Source organism: Crocodylus porosus, unplaced genomic scaffold (genome assembly GCF_001723895.1).
Source record: "Crocodylus porosus isolate Cpor-Errol unplaced genomic scaffold, CroPor_comp1, whole genome shotgun sequence".
NCBI lineage: Eukaryota > Metazoa > Chordata > Crocodylia > Crocodylidae > Crocodylus > Crocodylus porosus.
In genome coordinates this window covers 96,976,398-97,000,630 of record NW_017728943.1, presented here as the reverse complement: position 1 = coordinate 97,000,630, position 24,233 = coordinate 96,976,398, and the positions used below count along the sequence as shown (strand labels likewise).

The following is a 24,233-nucleotide window of genomic DNA, read 5'->3' as shown; positions in this document are numbered from 1 at the left end:
TTAACCCCTTCCCACCACGAGCCCGCTTACCTCCAGCTGTGCTGGGGGTCGGCAGGGGGCTCGGCGGCTGCTGAGGGGGTATCTGGGGGGCTTCGGGGGAGCGGGGGCAATGACCTCTCTATGTAATCCATTTGTGTGTAATCGTCTGCACAGTTAGAAAGTTCCTAATATTCTAAATCTTCCCTGTTACCATGTAAGACTGTTCCTTTTTGTCCTGCCCCTTGTGGACAGAGAGAACAATTGATTACCATCCTTTTTTATAACAGCTTTTGTACTTGAAAACTGTTATCAATCCCTCCTCACTCTTCTCTTCTCCACATTAAATAATCCTAGTTCCCCCTATCCTTCCCTGTAAATCAGGTTTCCAAACTGTGCTTTGTGTACCCCTGGGGGGTATGTGGAAAAAACTGTATGATGGCGGATTTAATTTTCATAATAATATGTGGCATTTAAAGGGTTAACATATAAAACACCCTGGTAGGAGTATGCAGGCAGTTGGTTAATCTGGAAGGGGTTATGCAATAAGAAAAAGTTTGGGAACCTCTGCTCTAAGTGAAGCCTTATCAGTGCTGAACAGAGTAGGAGAATGTAGGCAATGTTCTTATTAATACATCCAGGTATGATACTGGCTTTTTTCCACATTGTTGACCTATATTCAGTCTATGGTCTACTACAGCCCCCAAGATCTTTTCTGCAGTGCTACCACCTCACCAGTCATCTTCTCATTTGTATGTGTGCATTTGATTGTTTCATGCTAAGTGCAGGACTTTGCACTTGTTGTTACTGAATTTCATCCGATTACTTTCAGATCATTTCTCCAATTTATCCAGGTCTTTCTGACTCCTCATCCTATCTTCAAAGCGTTTGCTACCTTGCCCAGCTTGGTCTGCACTTGTTTCTATCCTCCAAATCAATAAGGAAATATTTAACAGTAATAGATCCAGGGGTCTGATAACCTGATAATACCAAGTTAATATCATAAAGCTAACCTGACACGCTTATTTATGGTACTTGTTCAGAAAAAAATAATTCATATACTGTCTTCATTTTCCACAAACAGAATGAATGAATGTGTCTATACTGTGGCTTATTCTGAGATAACTATTTCAGTAAAAAAAGACATTTAAAAAAAATCACAAAACAGTAACACCTGCCAAACTCTGACCTGGTCTTAGAAAATAAATAGAGTAGAGAAATATTTACTATTTGTTTGTAAGATTTTTGTTCTAGGCTTTTAGAAAAATAAATGGACTTTGCAAAGATATGGGCTGGGTTTGCAAATCTTTAAAACTTGGCAGTACGAAAGGAAAGAAAACAATTCATCCGTCTGAAAACAACAAATGTATGATGTTTTAAGTTTTAGGTAGTGCAATACTTAAAAAGGTTAATCAACCTTAATGACCAGTTTCCAGAGTGCTAATAGCATTGATCATAGTGACGTAGATGGAATTTACATACAGTTCCAGGTTTTCTGTAGAGAGTTTGAGGGTTTTTTAAAATATGTTTTAGCATTGTATGTGCATAGTTCTCCATGGACAGTTATCTGTTCCAAAAGCAACAGGAAATAGCAGATAATGACCTATTACTTTGGATTCAATGGCTTGTAGCTCAGAAATGAAGCATGAGAAAAAATAAATATTTTGAAAATATAGATAAAACATTTAAACTGCCCTTTGCTCAATGTATGTGAAAAACTATCTGATGATCTTCAGGACACGTCTATCCATGGAAAAGAACAGGGTGCAAAATCCATGCAACTGAACCCAAATGAAAACACAATTCAATGTCATTCAGATTCCCCTGGTATCAGCTGTTAATGAACCAAATAAGGAAAGATTGTGTGGGTTTATTTCTAGAGTTAGAGTGACCCTCCACAAAAAAAACAGCTGTCAAATGCAGAATGAGACACTACTGGTGCATTTCAAAGAAAGGTGAAATGTGTGGAGTTTGTCTTCTATGAATTTTGAACTATATACTTTATACAATCATTAGAATAATAGAAAATTAGGCTTGCAAGGGACTTCAGGTAGTAATTTAGTCCAATCCTCTGCTCAAAGAAGGCGCATTCCTCATCTATATCATCCCAGCCAAGGCTTTGCCTAGCCAGGTCTTAAAAACTTCCAAGGATGGAAATTCCACCACCTCTCCAGGTAACCTGTTCCAGTGTTTTATTAGCCCCCTACTGAGAGAGTTTTTCCTAATATCTAACCTAAACTTCCCTTGCTGCAACTTGAGATGGTTGCTTCTTGTTTGGTCACCTGCTACCACTAAAAACAGTCTAGCTCCATCCTCTTTGGATCCACCCTTCAGATACTTGAAGGCTGCTATTAAATTGTCACCCCCCCCCTTCTCTTCTCCAGACTAAATAAACCCAGTTCCCTCAGTTTATCCTCAGAAGTCATGTTCCCTAGCCCTCTAACCAGTTTTGTTTCCCTCTGCTGGACTCTCTCCAATTTGTCCACATCCTTTCTGCAAGGCAAATCGGTCCTTCCAGCGACCGAACACATACCGACTCATAAGCACTGATTTCACACATGTACCTGGATTTTCCTGGACCCTCCTGAGAGTCCCTGTATAGACATTAGCTCTGATACGCACAGAACTGATACAGGGGTAGAGGGCACACATCAATCTGCTCCCTGCTCTACAAACAACATACCTATTTTCCATCCTCTCTTCTGGAGGACAGCAGGTGAGGGCACTACCTTGCTTTGGGGGGTTCACACTGAATGGGAGAGATCCTATTCTAATTATCTGCAAGTGGGGGAAGGAGGAAGATGTTCCCAACTCCATAAGGGGAGTCAGAGACGGCAGAGGGTTAGAGACCAATGGCTAATGTTTCTTAGGAGGCCCCTGTGGCAGATTTCCATTTTGACCTCCCAGGCAGGAGATTCAAAGAGGCCGTGGGGCCTTAGCTAAATATCTATCCTGGCTCACTGACAATCAGCCTGAGGAACCTGGACCCAGCTACAATGTCAGGGAGCATACTAAAGCAGGCTCTGTGCATCTCCTCCCCCACTTCACCAGTCATTCCCAGCAGCATGCCTGCATTCCTGGTATACTGCTGTCAGGCTGGACTCGCTCACAGACTGTGCCTCTGGGAAAGGGACAGGCTTGTGCAGGCATGTAGGGCTGATATCACTCAAGTTAAGGACAACAAAGGAGAAAGCCTCCCTGTGGAATAGCCTCTGCAGCTGTGGAACCTGGGGAGCCTGAAGCCTCTGCAGGCAACGCAGCTGTGGAAGTGAATGAGAGCTGGACGGGGCCCCATACTAAAGCATGCCCCTGCAAAACAAATCAAGCTCCAGTCACAGGAATGTTAATGAAAAATAATGCTCACTCTAAAAACAGTGTGTGCAGACTGGAACAGCCAGCTAGAGTGCATAGAAAGGAGGACAAATACAGAAGCAAAACAGGATCATCTGAAGTGTCTTTTGAGACTGGGAAGAGAAAAAGACCTCTGCCATTTTACATTTCAACTTTGGCTAGCCAGACCCAGCATGGAAATGCCCATTCAGATACCTGATTGAGGAAACAACCCTTCAGTGTAAGTTAGCTTGCTCAGTGCTCTGCCCCCACACCAAGCTTGTTTGAAGCTGCCTGGGATATCCTGACACTACACTGCAGCCTGTGCCACAGACAGCACCAGCAACAGGCTCAGTCTTTGGACAGATATGCTGCTTCTACAGTAAACAAATAATGAATCTTTGTTACAACACCACACTTCACTGTACTTAGGGTACCAACTGCATTTCCTGGCACATATTCCTGATGTTGTATTACATGCCTCCAGAACATAAGGCAAATTGGAAGAGTCTGAAACATGTACAGTTCATTAAGTGAAAATAGTTTCTACAAAGTCACTCCAATACCATGGTCACTCCACTAGGTACATTATCACTGTGTCAATAACAATGGTTCATGTTAATATTCTGTGTTATGCATCCCTCATCTCCTAACTTATCTGCATACCAGAACAACAGAGATCTTTAGCTCAGTTGTCCCTAGAACTAAAACACTGGAAAGCAGGAATAGGTCCTCCAACCAATCTGCAGCGAAAAGGGCAAAGGATAATGATAAATGCCTAACAGTGCATCTGAGATTACCAGGCTTGGACTGGAAAGAGTCTCAGGAGCATTTCAGACCTCAGGCTATAAAGTATGTCCTGGTGAGAGTTGCTGTGTTGTTTGAGAATTGCCATAGGGAACCTCTTTCCTCCCCTTAACAATGCCAACTCAGGAGGCAGCAGAACATGATTGCTGTCACTCTCTGAGCACAAGGAGAGGTCCATTTGCTTGTGTAAGGAACTTGGAATTAAAGTAGTAGTAGTATGATGTTGTCAAACAGTAACTTAGAACACTGTGTGGGTATATCTACATGTGCATTAGATCCGGAAGCAGTTTACTCACCCATAAACTACTCAAGAGTAAACACTCCAGGGCAGACATCTACACATATAAGGAACTGGGAGCAGATTTGCTGCTGACAGCAGCAAACTGCTTTCTCTTTCAGGGGCCCCACAATAAGCCCCTGCCACCACCAGAGGGAGCTATAATTTCCCTCTGGGTCAGAGGCAGGCAATTATTTTGACTGGAGGGCTGCTTAATGAGTTTCGGTGAGCTGTCAAGGGCTGCAAGGGTAGCCTCACCCCTTGACATGTGCCCTGCCCCTTGGTTGCCATCTTGGGACCAGAAGTCCTGCCTTCTAACCCCTGACCTTTGCCATAGGAATTTCCTCTCCTTGTCCCCAGAAGTCCTCCTTTTGGGAAGGGTGTTTGCCATCTTGGAATCGGAAAAAAACAAAATATATACTAAAAATCAAACACTGACAATAACATATTTGAATTTTATTTTAAAAAAAATATTTTTGTCCTGATTTGTGTGTATTTGCATGGTGTATATAGAGGTGATTGCATAATCGCTCAAAATGAAGTCTTACTCTTGTCTATTGCAGGGATATGGGGGGAGTATAGGGTTTGTGGGGTGTCTGGAGGCAAAGCATGGCTGGGCGTGTGTGCGGGACTCCTCCCCCTCACTTTTATCGCTGTTTATGCCAACTTAATAAAAGGGCTTGGAAGGCAAGTCCTAGAAGGAGAGGCTGAAGGAAATGGGAATGTTCAACTTGCAAAAAAGGTGTGTAAGCGGGAATATGATAGCAGTCTTCAAAAATCTGAGGGGCTGCCATAAAGGAGGAAAACACCTTTTCTCTCTTACTGCAGAAAATGGTACATGGACCATTGGGCATGTCTACACATTCATTGGATGCGTCTACACATGCCCCTGACTGCATGTACTGCACAGTCATTTAGTACTACAGTTATTTGGTACTTGCTTTAGCTTTAGCAAGTACTAAATGACTGTACAGTACCCACTGGTACTATGCAGTCCCGGCAGCACACGTTATTTTAGTGTCAGTGTCACAGTTTGTGCCCACCGATGCTACATTGCTGTAGATCTCATGTAGACGTGATCATTAATGTACGTTGGGTAATGGGTGTTAAATCTAGTACCTCCGTCAGTACTAGAAAAATGTGTATTAGCTTATTTTAATGTGCATTAGCTAAAGAGCATGGTTTTTTGTTATGCTTTAATGTGCATTAAAATAGACTACTGTGCATTAAAGTGCATGTGTAGACATCCCCATTGACTTGAAGTTGCAGCAAAGTAGGTTTAGATTGGATATCAAGAAAAATTTCACTGTTAGAAAAGTGAAGCAGCAGAACAGACTGCCTAGGGAAGCTGTGAAATTTCCATCAATGGCAGGGTTCAAAAGAGGCTGGATAAGCATGGGTGCCAGGAAGGTCACATGGTGCCAGGATGGAACTTTCCTCCTCCTGCTGCTGCATGTGTTGTGTGGGGTGGGACAGGGGTTGTGGGGAGGGTTCACCTTCCTCAGAAGCACTGGGTGCTGGCTGCAGCCAAGGATGGGGATTGTGGTCAGTGCTCAATGCCAAAGCTCCCACTGGGACTGACACCTAGAGATTTCAGTTTCAGAAATTCCTGGCTAGAGATTCTTGCCCCTCACTCATGGTCAGATCAATAGCCACATTTGGGTTTTTACCTCAAAGTCAGATTGGTACAAAAAGTGGTGGTTTCTGCCTTCCTCTGGGGAGGTGGGGTAGGGGAGGAAGAGAAAGGGGACATGGGAGGAGGGGGTATGGCCCTCTTCCTTGGATCTCTAGAGTGCATTTTAACAACCTTTGCAGCAGCAGGATTTGACTGGCACAGTCCCCATGCTTTACCTGTGGCAGGTTAGGGTGCTATGCTTTGTGTCTGTGTGATAGGATGGCCTGTGTAGTTTTGCTAATATGTTAGGTAATAGATTTGTATACGATGGTTTGGATAGGAATGAGGCAGGAGGTTGGACTATATGACCTCTAAAGGTCCCTGCCAGTCCTACTTTTCTATGATTTCTATAAAGTCTTTGTTTTATGGATTACAGAAAGAAGAAGACTGCAATCTAGTTGTGTAACTGGCTATGGGCATTTCAGTTGTGGTGTTATTCAAAGCCTGCATCTGCTGCTATAATCTCCTGGGAATCTGTACTTGGCTTCTAGCTATTGAGATGGCAGGTATGTTTAAAATGAAAAAACTGTCCTTGTTTCCAGGATGTTATTTAGTTGGTCTAATAAAAGATATCACATTTACCCAAAGAACCTAGTCTAAACTGTCCTTCAAATTCCTTCCTTTAAGAATTATTCCTGCAGACACCTACAAAACAGTTCGGCAAAGTTTGGGCAGCTGGTGCCCTCTGACTGCTGCTCACACCTCAAGGCCATATTGCACAACCTTCTTTATGTTTTCTTCCCCCCGGGTTTAAGACAATCTGTCCCTTCTCCTAATCTTAGGTTGTAGGCTCTTGAGGGCAAGGACTGTCTTTTATTATGTTTGTAGTATGCTTAGCACAGGAGAAGTGAGGTCATGAGGTGCTCTTGAAAAACAAACAGTAATAAAACAGATGTATTTTTAAATTTAAGGCTCTTGATACACTTTGATTTCTGCCAGTTCGACCTCTTATGAACATTCTACCCTTGCAGTGGTAGAACACAGCCATGACTTGGTTAAATGCTGCTGTATGCCAGGTCTTACAAACACTGCTAGACATTAGTCTGTGAGGAAGAAAGCTATCTTGCTACCTGTTTTGATGATGGCTGTTGGCTCCCCACCATGCAGACTGACTTGACTGATGGAAGGGCCACTGATGTCTGTCCAATAAACCATCTTGTCCTTGCAGTCATATGCAACTCCAATAACAACTTTATCCTGTAAATCAATAAGAGAATTACTGTAGCCTCAAATTCTATAACAGGTGAGAGCATCAAGTTTGAAATGCCTGAATTATGTGCACGGGCAGAGTTAAAGATAAGGGCCTGGTGAGCAAACAAATAGATTCAGCACTGACTCAAGTCAACATACACACGCATGCGCACACACACGTACTTCTCACTCATTTGTCTGCAAGTGCTCTTCAGTGGTGTCCCCACACTTTCCTCTCTGAATACTGAGGCTCTCATGCAGTCTTCATTAAGAGCTATTTTCTTTCTCCTGTTCCTTACACTGTTATACACTGTGCTGTGCAATGTTTGACTACTGTCCTTCTCCCAAAACTTACCAAAAGAGGCTGTATTTTCACAATCTGTGAACTGGTCTGAGATAAATCATTAAATATAAAATACAGATAGTAAAATACAGACAGTAAAACTAGAGTTCTGGTTTAATAGGTTATGTGTGTGTGTGTGTGTGTCTGTGTGCGTGTGTACTTATTAAAACAGAATTCTAGTGTTACTATCTATATTATTTTGATTTAAAATAAAAACTTTTCTCTTGAACAGCAGCTGACATACATTTGAGAATCTAGAATAGAAGAAAAGAGAACAACTATCACACATTTAGATTTAAAGAATCTTTCTGGTGGCATTTATTTAGGACTCTCAGCAGGCCTTTCATCATTTTGTTTGCATTCCTGAGTCTGCCTCGTGTGATGCTTTAGATAAGATTCTGGCAGATTAGAAGAGAACAACAAGTCCAGTGATCCCTTTAGAAAATCTCTCAAAAATATTCATTAACTTGGGATTTATGTATGACATTTTGGCCCATCCAATAATACTAAATATTATAGGGTGAACTGCATATTTGCATATTGTAGCATAATTGCTGCCTCTCCTCACCAACACATCTCTGTAATTTAGAAATCTTGTTTGGTAGCAGGATGGAAAAATACGTGCAACATTAATCAGAAATCAAACTCAGAGTTGTACCTTATCTTTGAAGCCCTTTGCTGGAGAGCCTTAATTAGATTTTTCATTAGATTTTTCAGACCCAGCAGTGTAAGTAACCAAGCCAGTTAAGAAGAATTTCCACTTCTGTGCTTGTGTTTATGTCAATGTGAATGACCAAATTTGTAGTTGGTCATGTATATTATCTACAATTTACAGTTTATTATTGTATGGAATCTGCATACAAGAGATGAAGGGCTCAAATTTCCTCCTACATGAGTTGCACCGGTTTACTGGAATCACTATGGAACCTCCAGAGAATATATAATACAGGCAAAATGGGGCAGTTACAATCCTAGATGCAGGTGCCATTATAAACAAACTGGAGCTGTGATGAAAAATGCAATGCCAAATGCTGTGGAGAACAAATTAACATGCTGAAGTTGGGTAGTTGAAGGAGTCAGATTGTACCATTTAATAAAAAAGCATACAGTTAAAGAGTCACAGGCCAGGAAAAGAGAGTAGAATTTGAAAAGCATCAGGGATTCTTTTGGATAGAAAGAAAGCTTTTCAAGACAGTGGGGAACAGTGTGGGAAAAAGGTTTACCACCCATTGGGCTCAGACAGGAGAGGGGACAGAAAAATTTGAATCTGAGGAGTGTAGGGAACTGACTGGAGAGCAGGAAGAGATGAAGACAGAAGGCAGTATTGGGGGAGATGGGGAGAAAAAGCACAATCTATGGAAAACCTTTAAGAGCAATTTGGAGTTTTATACTGGAGTGGGAAGTGGAAAGAGAGCCAATGAAAACAAGAAGATGGGGGTGAAGTACTCCCACACATTAAGCTTTAAGAGGCTCTTTTGAACAAAATGAGGGACACATTTATTTGTAAAAAAAAATCAAATTCCTTTATAAATAACCCTCAGTTTTGGTATTCCTTATTAGTGATGTATTACACCAAATTTGTGTGGAGCCTAATAAATTTGGGGATTTACATAAATAATGGTTATGTCAGAGGCTTTATACATCAGTCCATAAATTCACTCTTCACTGACCAAGGTGACATTTTTTTCAAAGCACACATGGTCACTGTATATACAACAGATACTTACTGGAACATATAGCAAAGCTTTTGCATCAGCTTTCTTCATATTATTCCCCTCCAGTGGGACATGTTCAATCTTTCCACTTTGGGCAAAGAGTAAGTGTGTTCCTGGGGGTAGAGGAATTGAATCTGGTCGAACAGAGGGCCCAATAACAACTGGAGGAGCAGCTGTACTCAGACCTTGTTGATAGATGATGAAAAACAGATGAAAAAACTCATAAAAATATAGTAAGGCAAGGCATAACCTACAACAGACAACTGGAGCCAAACTTCTTAGAAAGAAATAGCCCTCTACATGGACACTAATAAAGCAGTTCAACCAGAAATGTCAAGCAGCTCTCAAGTTTTTCTTAATTGGCAGGGAGGGGGAGTAGATGACCCAGGATTTTCCATCTCAGATTTTTGCTGAGTCTACAAAATTATTGCTTTCTTTTCTTGAAAAATACACCTGCCTTTTCCCTGCCTGTTGGCAGCAGGAGATAAGGAGCCTATTATTGTGCCCTGGGGTAACAGCAAAACATGTGCAGTCATTATAGTCCTCAGAGGATAGAGCTGCTTCTTCATGAACCCCTAAGGCTTAAGAGACTATGTAAGACAGGATGACAACCAACCCACTCACAGAAAGGACAGAAAAACTGGCTGGATGCAGTGCTGTGCATGGCTAAACAAAGCACTCTGTAGCCCCTGGAGAGGTGTAGCCATAGGCATGCTTCTCCCTAAGACAGTACAATTTTATACCACTCCAGTGTGCCACTGTGTCTTAATGGTGCAACTGAGTCCCATGTTTGTGAAACACCCAAACCTAATGGAGAGATCAGGGGAAGGAAGATAAGTCTTTCAGCAACTTACATGGGGGTCGGATTCCTGGACCAGATCTTGTGCCATCAATCTCATTCCCATAACTGTCCACACACCAACAGTACCCAGAGCCAGAATGGCACTGGGTTGGTTTGTAATTCCCATATTCATCACACTGTGGGATAAAATCACCAACAGGTCTGGACCCTCTGGGGATGAGTGAGCCCAAAGCCAGTTCTCGTTCATGCTGGCATTTGGTTTTCTCCACTTCTGCAAAAGGATAAGACACAGTGAATAGTTCTATTTCTAATTTAATCCAATGCTTTTCTTTGTTGTATTTTTTTTTACAGTTGACCAGCTGCAAGATTGAACAGCAGAAGAAGCATATTACACAGCAGAAGCATATTAAGAAGCACATTAAAGTAACATGTAACTGTTACAAGCCCTGAAGTCGTATCTTGGAAGATCAAGTGTTATTTCACTGACAGCTTGGAAGTGCAACGCCACTGTCCCAAAGTGATGTTATTTAAAATGCATATCACTACTAATTTAAAGAGTGTAATTTCTTGTACTCTGAGCCCATACTCTGATTTTACACTGCAGACTGGGATTTAGTAAGCAATGACACCACATCTCTACCCTATCTCCAGAGGGAGCATCATCTATCCCAAAGGATGGTGTCTCTAGTATTGTTCTATTCTCTTATCCATATGTGTAAATGAAGGGCATGTCATAAAAACAAATGTGCCCCCCACTTAGAAATGGAGAAACTAATGATCTGCAGAAGCCACAATATCTGTTAATGCAGAGGTCGTGAAGGAAGTGTTAGCATGCCTGATTATCGAGGGCATCATGAATAGACCTCCAAAGAGCAGGTTTTGTTAAGACTTCACAAAACAGTTTATGTACTGGTAATCTTTCTCATGCAGTAGGGAATGGCATATGTGTCACAACATTTCCACCAGCTGTGTCTGCACAAAGAAACTCAAAATATACAATCCAATGACCTTTTCCCTTCTCCAGGCACAACTGACTGGGTCAGCTTTATCTTCCTCTGAGAAACCCTGCAGGCTTGTGTGCACAAGAAGAAACGGATCTAGTTGTGAATGTACATCCTTTAGACTGCTTCTCTGCCTGCAGAACCAGCTCCTCAGTCAGCTAAAAACAACTGCAGCAATGAAAAGGTCTAAACAATCACACTTAGATATATACATTTGTGTTTTACATTGCACATTGGCCTTGTGGGGAAGAATGGAAACCAGCATTAGCTGCTGCTGCTGTGATGCTTGGGGTAGGCCAGACTTGGCAAAACACACAGCTGATCCTTCGTGCCCACATATAATCTGATGTTGTCGTCACACGAATACAAACTTTAGATTTCTTTATTTAAACCGTGCAAGGAAAGGCTTAGACAAATATCATGCACCTGGACATGATTAAGACCAGGAAATGTAAATTTCTGGGAAACAGCTCAGTGTCTCCAAACAAATGAAGTATTTGGCCTTAGCTCTGGCGTGGGTGGTGAAGAGCTTTTAGACAACGTACAGAACAGATCTTTAAAGACCACCTCCAGTATGTGCCTAGTATTTTGTGTGCTGATCATTCTGTGCGCTCTGTGTGTGTGCAAACTGATTGCTTCCTCAGCTGTGCCTTATACAAAAAGTAGGCTCTAACAACTGGGAGGGTTAGGCACATTATTTGCTTTCTAAGAGTTCAAGTTCTGTGCACAGCATCATTCACCAATGATAGCAAAAGCTGTACACTAGCTGGACACTGAGCTTTCCTTTTCCATTGTGTGATCCATCCAAATTATATTTGGGAGAAATGATCAGACTCTCCCACCTGAAAAAAATAAATTCAAATACCAAAAGTTGGCCATTTTTCCCTTTCTGTCCCAGAGTCCTAGAATTAAACTACAGATCCTGTAAAAGTCTAAGTTTTTTATTAAAAGTTCAAAGTTATAAATGCAAATCAGGAGGCGCTACTTCACAGTCAGGGCATCTAGGATCTGGAACCAACTTCCAAGAGAAGTGGTGCTGGCTCTTACCCTGGGGGTCTTTAAGAGGAGGCTGGATGAACACCTTGCCAGGGTCATCTAACCCCAGTACTCTTTCCTGCCATGGCAGGGGGTCGGACTTGGTGATTTGCTCAGGTACCTTCCGACCCTACTATGAAACTATGAACAAATTAAGATAAGGAATTAAAACAAACAAACAAATAAACAGGTAAGCAATTCCTTATTATACAAAGGAATGCATTTGTTTCAGTTGTGATGTGGCTATTATACTGTTACACAGAATGTATTCTGACTATAGCTAATTGGAAATTTCACAATATCTTAGAGTTCAGATAGGTCAATGAACTTGTTACATTAACCTGGTGGGTATCAGTTATAGAAAAGTTGACAACACAGCTGCAACAAAACCATGAACACAGACCCCACATGATCCACACAGTCACAAAGGTTTGCTCCTGTGGATCCAACTGCAAGATTGATGTCTTAGGATAATTCCTTTACAATCACTAGTTACTAAGAATTTAGAATGAAAGTGTCCACAACTCTAGTCTTCATGGAAATTAAAACTGTGGCCTGTTGGTGAGAAATGTACCAGAGTAAAGACAGCTTTCATATATAATAGCAGCAGTTTGTGCTGCAATATTTTTACGCCTCAGCTTCAGGAACATGTGATTTATTTTCTATTGCAATTTGAGAGACTCATCTTGCAAACATTTTGGGTAGCTTTCTATTATGTTGTTTTGGTGTCTAGATTTACACGAAACAGAAAGCCCTATGCAGATGACTAAAAATTTGGACAAGCAGGGTAGATTTATACCTTATAGACTAACTAAATCAGAGATGTATAGTGTATGCTTTCATAAGCAGAGGGCTTAATTTATCAAAGGCTGTAAAATTTTGGAAGCATTCAATTATTTTTGCCTTAGTCATTTAGATTTGGGTATCTAGACTTGGCTATATATCTGTGCCCAGAAAGGGGTACGTGGCTAGATGTCTCAGCCTGGACCAGGATGACTAGAACCTGGACCTCCCAGGTCTCCCCTGTTCTGGACAGACAGCTTAAGTATTGGGCAAGTGGGATATCGCCAGATCCTATGAAGGGTGTTGTGAGGTGTAAGGAGATAAATAAAATGTGAAGAGAAGTGCAGGCTCAGCCTTGTCCCTGCCTGGACCATCCCCTACTCTCACTGTCTGACCCCTCTACAGAGAAGAAAGCACTGTAATATATAAATTAGTTTTTCTAACTAATTGGGTGCCACTTAATTCACAAACGTTAGGGAGGGCTGCCTTGAGTCCAGAAAGGTTGGGAAAAACTAGTCCATACCGTCAGGCCATTTGTAGTACTGTAAAGATGGCAGATACACCACAAAAAATATCCAGACGTACTACTGGGCTGTGTGTACCGTGGCAAAGACTCCCTTTGGGAGGAGAGCACCACTCCACTTCCCCTATTTGCCCCCAAACCTCTGAGATACACTTCTGGGTGTGGGGCTGTGCTGCCTGGCATCTATGGGGCAAAGACTCCTGGGATGGGGGAGATTCTGGTGCCTCCCCATAGGCAGCACTTAGAGCTGGGGCCCTGCTACCCCCACAATTCCAGTTATGCTACTAGAATTGGGAACATTTGGAGCTGGGACCTGGGGCTTGAACAACAGAGGATTTACATACTGCAGTGCCTAACTGTGCCTAACATGCAGGTAGCCATTTGACTTCTTTTTTAAAAAACATAGCTGAAAGAGAAAGAGCTGGAAATGCCCCTTTACTGCCCCGTGAACCAATGGTTGGAGCTGTCACCCAGGATGTGGAAGAGCTGGGTTAAAATCCCTCCTCTGTCTGATGAATTCTGAATACACGTCTCCAGTCAACTGAGGGGGGGATAAACTCAGTGGGGAAGAGACCTGGTTTCCCTGATCCAATTAATACCATATCTTTTCATATACAACATGCACCCCTCCCCCAGACATCAGCCTTCCAAAATTGGGATCCATGTTTTAAGCAGGGAAGCTGTTGTCTTTGCTGGAAAAGAAGCACTCTTGGAGACACTGTGCATGCCACGCAGCTGTTAAAATGACTGGCTGTTTGTATCTGCTCAACAAACTGAGGGGGGCAAGGTTTTATGTTAACCCTCTCACAGCTGTAGCTATTGGGCAGAAAGTGGGCAGCTGAGAGTATCTTGATGAGGCTGAAGATGTAGAAAGAACACTTTATTTACAGGAACTAATATAAAGAACCACTTACAGTAAAAAACTGACAGTCTTGCTACTGCCCTTTGTTAGGCTCTGGGGCCTAACCTTGTGCAACACAGAGTAAGTCCTCCTGGGAACATCAAGTAGTAAAGGACAGGCTGCCACACCAGGACGTTCCTGATGCCATACCTCCTGGACACTCTTTGTTCCCAGGAGGACTCACTCTGCCAGAGACAGCCATGACTGGAAAAATCTTTTTTTCTACATTTTGCCCTCCAAAAACAAGATGTGACATTTACTTGTGGGCACGCTGTATGTGAGAAAATATGGTAATTCATGTGTACCAACTTGATAAATCTGACCTGGCTAAGCTGGGAGCTCCACAGCTAAGCAGGAGTTTTGAAGAGCTAAATGTTGGGCTTAGGTGCCAAGAATCATAGATTCACAGGATCAGAATGGATTTTGAGAGTCATCTAGTCCAGTCCCCTGCAAAGACGTAGGATTCATTGTTTCTAAACCATCCCAGACAGATGGCTATCCTGCCTCTTCAAGAAAAAGGTTACCAAGGCAGCCCAATCCAATGTCATACTAGGGAACCTATACATGTGCCTGATGCCTGCTCCAATGCATTCTAATCAGAATGCATTGCTAATTGGAGCAGACTGGATTAATCTAATCTAGAGCTAATTAGCACACACCAGCAGCTTTGATGTCATGTGTATTCAGCATCCCCACATTTCAAAATGGTGCTGGGGGCGCTTTAACTAAAGTATGTTGAATAAGCTTTAGTTAAAGGGTCCCGTTTGCCATTTTGAAGCACAGGACGCTGAATACACGAGAAGTTGTGAGCACTTTAATCAGAATGGCTTCTGAGAGAGACGCTGTAATTAAAGCATCCTCCCTCCCACCCTGGAGAGTGTGCAAAGACACCCACTGTTCTTACAATTGGAACGTTTTTCTTTGGATGTAACTGAAATCTGATTTGCTGCAATTTAGGTGCGTGGTTTCTTTTGTTGATAGGGCCCCAACTCTCCTTTCCCGTATGTAAGTAGCCAAGCATGTCACCAACATTATTTGTAATAGGTTTTAAATATTCCCCGTTATTTTAATACTGTTTACAAAGCTGACTGGAATACCCTGTCTGTTAGCAAACATCTGTTTGGTACCACATGTTTACATGGTGCTTTTGTCATAAGTTGGCCTGATTTTCAAGACCTGATTCATGTGTTAATACTTTGAAGCTATCTGTTTGCAGGCTCATTGAATAGATAAATCACATCCCTGCCTTGATGATTCAACAGAATAAGTTAGACAAAACATATAACAACAGTTCTACATGTATTTCACTAGTGCAATACCCATTGTATAAGTCAGCTTCCAGAAAAAAAACAACATTATGGCTATGAACCTTCTTTTCCTTCAATACATCATCCCTTCTGCCTAGTCAGTGAGGTATTCTTTTAATATGTCTGCTTTAAAACTCATGCCTTACTGCAAATACAATAGAAGTTTTATAGATGAAGGCTCCCACAATTGCTCAGAACTCACAATTTCCCCAAGTCATCACACAGTATTGACTACAATTTAAATTATGAACAGCTTTCTTGACTTCTTACCCAATCAAAACTCCCATTGCACTGCGAATTCCAAGAAACAGTACTGAAAGGGATCTAAATTAGTAGCAAATATCTTAAACATCTAACATATGGTATCAGTTAAAAAGGGAGCAATGGCTCCTATGAAGAGGCCAATGGTTATAAAAATTGAAAACAGTAGTTTTACTGTGTCATATCAACTGGAACCAGATCCCCTCAGCGTGCTGAATATCGACAAGTCCCACTGAGTCAAACACACTGGGTGTGGGTTTGCAGTATCTGCCCTGTTTAGTTACATGGGTGGAATTTCATTGCTCTTTATGTACCTAAGTGGCAATTTTTCAACCGTGTAAACAGTTGTTACAGCACTTACACAGTTTGCAACTCTATTACCTGTGCAGTGTGGATGTGTAAGTGTATGTGTGTATGCTACACATGCTCAGGAGGCTGTGTGCTGACCAGGTATGTACATGGCTACCTATGTACGCAAGTCACAAAAGTCTAGCCAAACAAAAATGTGACAGAAGAGGAAGCCTCTTCCATGTTTTAGCACCAACAGCTGCCTGGTTAGGGCACATAACCAGTAGATTGGAGACCCAGGCTCTAGACTTTTCCTGCCAGAATGGGGTTGAACACATGACTTTCTCATTCCCCAGCATAGTTCTCAACACCACAGATTAGGCATCATGAAGGCTCCTTTTGAAGCTGGCTCTCTGGGCAGCACAGAGAAATACACAGAGCCAAGAGAAATCAAGAAAACTAGAGTGTGTGAAAACTAGAGTGTGTGGCTCAGCAAGACAGAAACTGCCCTGGAAGGGCATTTGCTCCGGATTCCAGCCTGACCCATTGCTCCCAATACGGCAGAACCTACTGCACTGCTTACCATTCATTTTATCCAAAAACTATTTAATGCTGCCATGGCCCAGCTTCAAAAGGGGCACTGGAGAAGGGATTGGATAAAGCTTAAGTTGTGGTATAGTGGTTTGAATTGTGAGTACTATGTTGCAAAGGCAGAGAGACTGTTGTGTGCCTTTTGTCAGAAAGTAGTAAAGAATGATAGGGACTAGAGGATAGCCACTTCTGAAGAGTAGCATTGAACAAGGAATGAAGAAAGGAAAGCTTTGAATCTCTACATCCCATTCTGAGTGGGTCCTATATGCTGGGAATGTGGTGATCCAGCAACCCAAACACCTAAGTTCATCTCTCTGCTCAGATCCTTAAAGGAAGTATCCCTGAAGAAGGTTATACTTTTATGCCTGAGTACAGCTCTGATCTCCTTCATACCTGAAAAGGAGGCAGTGCTCTCATTAATGCTTACAAAACATTGCTTTAAATGCACAAACACAATTAGACCTGCCAGAGTTGGTAGGTCCAACATTTTTATCTTTGTTCAGTTCTTTTGTCTTGTCTTATACTTGATCTTAGCAAAAGGCCTATAAATATAGCTTAAGCAAACATGTACATTAACATGTGTGCAAGGACGGGTGGATAGTGCCTGGTAAGGAAAAAACATTAACAGTAAGTGTCACAAACAGTTTGATAGCATTTTGTTCACACACCCTCTAGATGTGAATCTGAGTCTCCCACTTCTTGCTAAAGTATGGGAGTCCTTCCTACTCTTTCTTCTCCAGGACTTATGCCAGTGTACACACATAAGTAACTATGGTGTCTTCTGAACACATAATCCAGAAGACCAGCTTTTCTAAAGCAATGAACGTTTGTTTTTGGTCTGACTCTCTTTCGGCATTTATGCCAACTTGAATTATGTACATTTGGGTCCAGTGATGCATTGGGACACGTCTCCTCCAACTTCACTTCACATGCAAAAGTAATTAGGTACTGGCTTTGATATCATGCCAGACTCACATACTCAATTTTATATGCCATTGAAATCTATTTAACTTCTGATCTAACAACTCAAACATTTTTGTTCACAAACTGAACCTACAGCAAGTGCTTTGAAAATTGTGCCCACAGTTGTTAATGTAATCTAACAGTAATTTCTATTTTCTTGCTTGGATCAGTTTATTCCAAGTACCACAAGAAGCTACAGAAGGCTTTTCAATTGCTCCTCTTAGGGCAATTAAAAAAAACTCTAATAAGTTATAAATGTCAGCTTAAAAAAATATCTCCATTCACTTTGCTTTTGTCATCCTTCACTTGTGGTAATGTGCTACAAATAGAAAGCAAGACCACTAGTGCATTTCTCATGTGAAATGGATTATCCACATATTAACAATACTAGTGACTGGCTTTTAGTGGTCATAACTCCCCAGTCCAAGAATCTGGATTGGTTTCTGTTTAGTAAACATCGTCTCCGGGGTCTGCAGGAGTGGGAACTGACATCTGTTTCTTTTTGAACTGAAAAAATGAAGCGTGAGGAAATAATGAAGTACAGACATTCTTAATAGCTGCTGGAATGCCACTACTTCCATCATTAACTCTTTCAATAACAAGCTGGATAACCCTGGAATGAATGTAAAACTCCAGACAATTTCCTATAGTTGCTTCCAAGAAAAGATTTACTATGTGTTTTGAAAAAGGAGCAAAAAACCAGATTGCTACTAGCCCTATGGAACTCAATATTCAAGATTAGACTTCTATCAGTAAGAATAAAGGCTCTTTTAGTTTTGTCTGACTCCACTTTTCCTGAAACCAAAAACCTTAAAGTTTACTAATAAAGTTCAGATCTAAGTCCAACATGTGCAACTCAGCCTCATCATTACTTTTCAGAGTAATTGTTTCAAGAAACACATTTTCCAACAGTGGCTAGATTCACTCACATGTTTTGTATCTTAAAAAAAGCAAAGCCGATACTTGTACACGATGAGGGGGAAACTACCAGTCTATTTAGTGTAAAGACTGAGTATTTGGTTGAATGACATTCTTCAGGCTGGTTATTAGTGGATTCATTTAGGTCAAAGGTGTCAAACATTGCCCATAGGTCAGATCTGGCCTACTGATAGTCCAACAGCATAGCTGAAGTTGAGGGGCAAGGCTACCGGGGCATGGCCTGCAGAAAATTTTGGGGTCTCTGGGCCCAAAACCAAGCACATGGCTATTGGCAGCAGGGGGCGAGTGATGCCCCCACTATGCCACTGCCTGCCCTTAAACTCAGGCACTGCCTGTCCCTGGATCTGTCATATCTGCCACTGGTTTCATGGGTTTGGACCAGAAGGCGCTCCTGTGATCTGGATCCAGCATGGGGCTCAGGGTGAGTTTGACACCTGTGGTTTAAGGCAGGGATGGACAATTATTTTGGCTGGAGGGCCGTTTAATGAGTCTTGGTGAGCTGTCAAAAGCTGCAAGGGTAGCCCCACCCCCTGGTCGCCACCTTGGGGCCATAAGTCCCACCTCTAACCTCTGACCTTTGCCAGCCAAAGTCCCTCCCCTTACCCCAGAAGTACCCCTTTTGGGAGGGAGGGTGTACCATCTTGAAACTGGGGTGGGAAAATCATGTACTAAAAAAGTCAAACATCTACTGTAACTTACTTTAATTTTATTTAAAAAAAAATTGTCCTGATTTATGTGTGTTTGCATAGCGTATCTAGTGGCAACTGCATAATAGCTCAAAATACATTCTTACTCTTGTATATTGTGTGTGTGGGGTAAAGGGGTAGATGTGGGGGGGGTTGAGGAGTGTGTGTGTGTGTGTGTGGGGGTGTTTGGGGGTATGGTGGAGGGTGGGGTGTGTGGGAGGCTGTGAGAATGTGCTCTGGATGCCCATTTTGCCTTTTTGGGTTAAGGCATAAGCACCTAATTCTGATATTTTCATTTCTTGGGCAATGAGGAAATGCAGAGGGCCCTAAGGAGGAAGGATAAGGAAAAAAATAAGCTTCAGCTACAGAGCAGATCATTGCTGTAGGTCATGTAAATACACATGGAGATGAGCTTTCAAAAAGATCAGGATGTTTTAAAACCATATCTAGTCAAATATAAGGTTTTACTAGATGATATTCAGCGTTGTGCAATATTGCCAGAATGCATATATAGAGTGAGCCATTCTTGAAAGAAGCTTCAAAGAAATTACTACACAGAGATAAGCTTCAGTTAGGCCCTATATACACCTGAAAGCCTCAGGTCCAGAAACTCACCATGGATACATTACTGTACTTTAAAATAATAGAGCCAGAAAAACTTTTTTGGCGCATGACAGATTTTGACAGAATAATCACCGCTTTGATAAATCTAAAAAAATAAAAAAGGCAAAATGGTTATAAAGATGAACGGCACCTATGCATGCGCATGGAGGCTGCTCCAGTGTGCCGGAATTCCAGCACATTGGAACAAATTAGATTAATTGAGTCAGCAGGAGCATAACAATTGCCATGCTCCAGCAGCCTCCTGAGTCTCATATATCAGCATCCCCATGCTTAAAAATGGGGGAGGGGGTACTTGAACTAAAGCTTGCCGAACAAGCATTGGTTCAAGCACCTCCACCACCATTTTTAAGCATGGGGATGCTGATACAGGAGCTGCTCTCAGAGCTGCTCAAATTAAAGTGCTGCACCCCCTACCCTCAGAGCACGTGTTAATGTGCCCAAAGACATGGTTTGTCCTAAAGAGGAACTTGGATAAATATTTATCTCTGATTCCTTAACTTTCCTTCTGATCCTAAATACAAGAACTATAAAATTTTACCTTCTAACACACACTGGAAACCATCCCCATGATAACCTGCCTTGCACTGGCATCTGAAGGACCCTGGAGTGTTGTAGCAGAAAGCATCTGGGTGACAGCGATTCTGTTGACATTCATCTACATCTGTAAAACAAAAGATCAGACCAGGTACTCTTTTTCTCATGAGAAATAATAGACTACACATCACAGACAATATTTTCAAATGTACTTATGTTGCTTAGGAGCCTAAGTCTTGTTTTTAAAAATGACTAATTCTCCTAGGAGTCCAGATTCTACTGACTTTCAGTGGGACTTAGTCTCCTAAATTATTTGGGTGCTTTGAAAAATATTATCTCTTTACTGCCCCTAGAAGTAAGGGGTTGAAGTCTTTACATAAAAAGCTAACAAAAAGCTCTGATAACAATTTGTCAGAGCAATAACCTAGCCACTTTTATTTAAAAAAAGAATAATTCTAGTTTATTACACAACAGAGCTATAAATCAGTAGATATTATAAAATAGGTTCAATTTGGTTGTTGATGGTTTTAAGGCACAGAATTATGGAAAGCCATTGCTGCATTGCAAACTAACTAAATGTGAAAGAAAGCAAATTACCAGTTCAGAGTTGCAGGTACAGGTTTCCCTCGCTGTATGCAGGTTCTGTATGTGCAAATTCACTCTTATGTGATGACCCTTTTTATACCAAAAATTTGTTATATTCAAGGTAATTTCACTCTTATGCGATTGGTGTATTGGAAGCCCGCAGTCAGCTGCTTTGTGCAGTGTGTTGTGGGAGTGATGTGCACCCAAACAGTCTCCTGTGTGGATCTGTGCTCCTTGCTCATTGTCTGTGACATGTGTTTCTGTAGTTGCCAGCCCCATTATGATAGTGCCCTGTGCTTATGTATACTGTCTGCTGTTGGTGAGTACCAAAATTGTCTTGTAAAGATGGTAGAAATGAGTCTGAGGGTCAGTACAGTTGAGGTCTTGGAATGTATCCCTATTTGTTCACTGTAAAATGGGTTCCCTTTGAGAAAATTTGAGTTATGAGCTGTTTTCCAGGAATGCATGTACAGCATAAAGCGAGAGAAACCTACGTAGTGCACTAGATTCAGATGAAAACAACTGGCATCACTCTATATTGATCTACATCAACTGTAAGGAACTGACCTTAGGTCACCATAATTTTAAAACTGTTTAATACTTCTGCAACTTTTGTAACATACCAGGCTGCTTATCTACTGCACCTATGTTTATCTCTTACCAGTTACAATATTACAGAGTAAGTGGGTTGGAAGGAACAATTTAGAGACTGAAGTGTGTTTGTCAAGTGACCTATCAATCGGGGCATTTAAAATCAGTCAGCTATTTAAATTAGAACCAGCTAATATATGGTGAAACAAAACCCACATTGACATCTGTTGACTTACTGGCACCTACAGGATCAACAAACTTTACAATAAACAAAACAAGCACATCAATAAATGGCACTACACACCTACACAGGCACGTCCATCTCCAGAGAAGCCAGAGAGACAGGAACAGATGAACGAAGACCCACCAACATATGTACACTGGGCACGCTGAGGAATATCACAGTTGTGTGTGCCTGCCAGGCAATGGTTTATCACATGTTCGACTGCTGTAGGTTAGATGCAAACAATTCATAAAATGAAATTTGAATGTATAAAGTTTCCTTTTTCCTTAACAACCTGCATCTAGAGATAACTTTCAGAGAAAAAAAATTTTTTTTAGAGATCAGTAAACAGAAAGGAAACTTAATTTTATTTAGCTCTCTAAAAATCTATGCAGGCCAGGGCCATTTTATAAATTAAAGACCTGATAATGCAAAGCACCTTAAAGGTTTGGGCCAAGTGCTTACTGATATGCAAACAGGGATCCTAACACTTAATGGATTTTTTTCCCTTTATGTAAGGAAATCCTGAATGCCAAGAAGTTAAGAAAAAGGCCCTGCGTGGGCTTTTTACATGTTGGCTGAACTAGCAGTTCATTGTACTGGGAATGATTTACTATCCTGCTAAAATAACCCACATATGACCCAAGATTGTCATCACTTGGCAACAGAAAGATACTCTGTCTCAGGAGGCACACATGTTTTTAAATTAACGGAGAGAGGCTTGGGTTATCCTGCAGGGGCTTAGTAAGACCCCACAGCTTTTCAGATTTTCTGTTATTACACCATCTATTTACAGTGCTATCTACTACCACATTACCTTACCTTGGCTGGACGTATTGGACACTCACATATTTGTGGGGATGAGGATTTTTAAAAAAAATGTTATTATTAACATGCAAAATTTGGGGGGATATCTTTGCCCTGGGTGGCATTTCCCATGGCTCTTCCCACTCCCACCTGTTATGCTTAAGGAGCAGAAGGAGACACTTGCAATTTAAAAGTCCCAAAAATAAAACTAAAGGTTTCTCATGGTCTAAATATTTGATTCTGCAGGCTGTAGTTCCCTAATAGTGTTTCAACTGCTGCTGCAACCCTGCTCCAGCAGTCTATCCTTCAGCAGGTCTGTATTGTGAAAGACAGGGAGACTGGAAGTGCAAAACTTGGATTGCTGCTCTCCCAGCAATGTACTAAGGAACATCAAGATAGTATCAAGAGAAAACAAAATCCATGAAGAGAGTCACTTTCTCAGCTTTTCCAAATGGGGAGCCCCAGCAGATGGCGAAGTTGGAATGATTCAGATTTGTTCTGCTCTGTGAAAATAAGCTGAATCATAGAACTATGAGCATAAGGCACTATGTACTCTGGGCTCCTAAGCTTCAGCCAGTAATACAAGAACAATCCCTACTTTCAGCTCTTTCCCCATGCAACCTATGGGTCAAAGAAGCAGTATGAAAAAGTTACTGTTTCAGAAAAGGCAGTTCAGAGTGTTGGCTCACAGAGCATGTCAAAGGAGCACAATGAAAGATAGGAGCCTTCCCTTCAAATGGAGAAGGAGGAAACAAGGAAAGAGGCACCAGATGTATTTCTTGTCCTGCAAGAAAAATCATTTCACTTTTCCCTCCAGTCCTGTGCCCTTCAGAATGCACCTTCACTATGTCTTTCAGAGAAAAAGGGGAGCAAATCAGGAATCAGCAGTTTTGCTGAGGAAGAATTTGCCGAGAAGTATTTATTAGACATGCTACAAGGATAAACCTTATTGAGGGGACAGCAGACTGAAGGTGGTGTCACCATAGTTTCATAGTTTCTAGGGTTGGAAAGGACCTGAGTAGATCATCTAGTCCGACCCCCTGCCATGGCAGGAAAGAGTATTGGACACCAGGTGGGGAAAAGTTTGGAAAAAGTTAAGAAGAAAGCACTGCATTCAAAAGATATTACTCACAAAAATCCTTGTCTCTTGCATACCTGTCTTTCAATATCTCATCCTAACCCAGGTGGGAGGACAAGGGACAATGGGAGGATAGGTGTAAAGAGATAGAGTTCCAACATCATGGATAAGGGCAAACACTTGGTTCCACTGTTTGACAACTCAGGGGAAGATCAGAGTATCATGCAGAAGGAAGTGAATGACTCAAAGGGCTGGAGAAACAATACAACGGGATGAACTTCCATTAGCATTTGATTTTTGACTTTCATAGATTTCATAGACATTAGGACTGGAAGGGACCTCGGGAGATCATCGAGTCCAGCCCCCTGCCCAAAGGGCAGGAAGTCAGCTGGGGTCA

General features: G+C 41.7%; 1 protein-coding gene across 1 annotated transcript in view; it reads right to left on the bottom strand.

Moving 5' to 3' along the window:
* The window catches only part of NID1 (nidogen 1), an 85,982-nt gene that overhangs the window by 17,555 nt on the left and 44,194 nt on the right, over window positions 1-24,233 (bottom strand). Inside the window, exons 11-15 of the mRNA XM_019549831.1 lie at window positions 22,033-22,176; window positions 20,557-20,679; window positions 10,169-10,387; window positions 9,327-9,499; window positions 7,136-7,262 (exon numbers count right to left, since the gene is read on the bottom strand). Of these exons, the coding sequence (XP_019405376.1) occupies window positions 7,136-7,262; window positions 9,327-9,499; window positions 10,169-10,387; window positions 20,557-20,679; window positions 22,033-22,176 (786 nt within the window). The remainder of the gene's footprint in view (window positions 1-7,135; window positions 7,263-9,326; window positions 9,500-10,168; window positions 10,388-20,556; window positions 20,680-22,032; window positions 22,177-24,233) is intronic.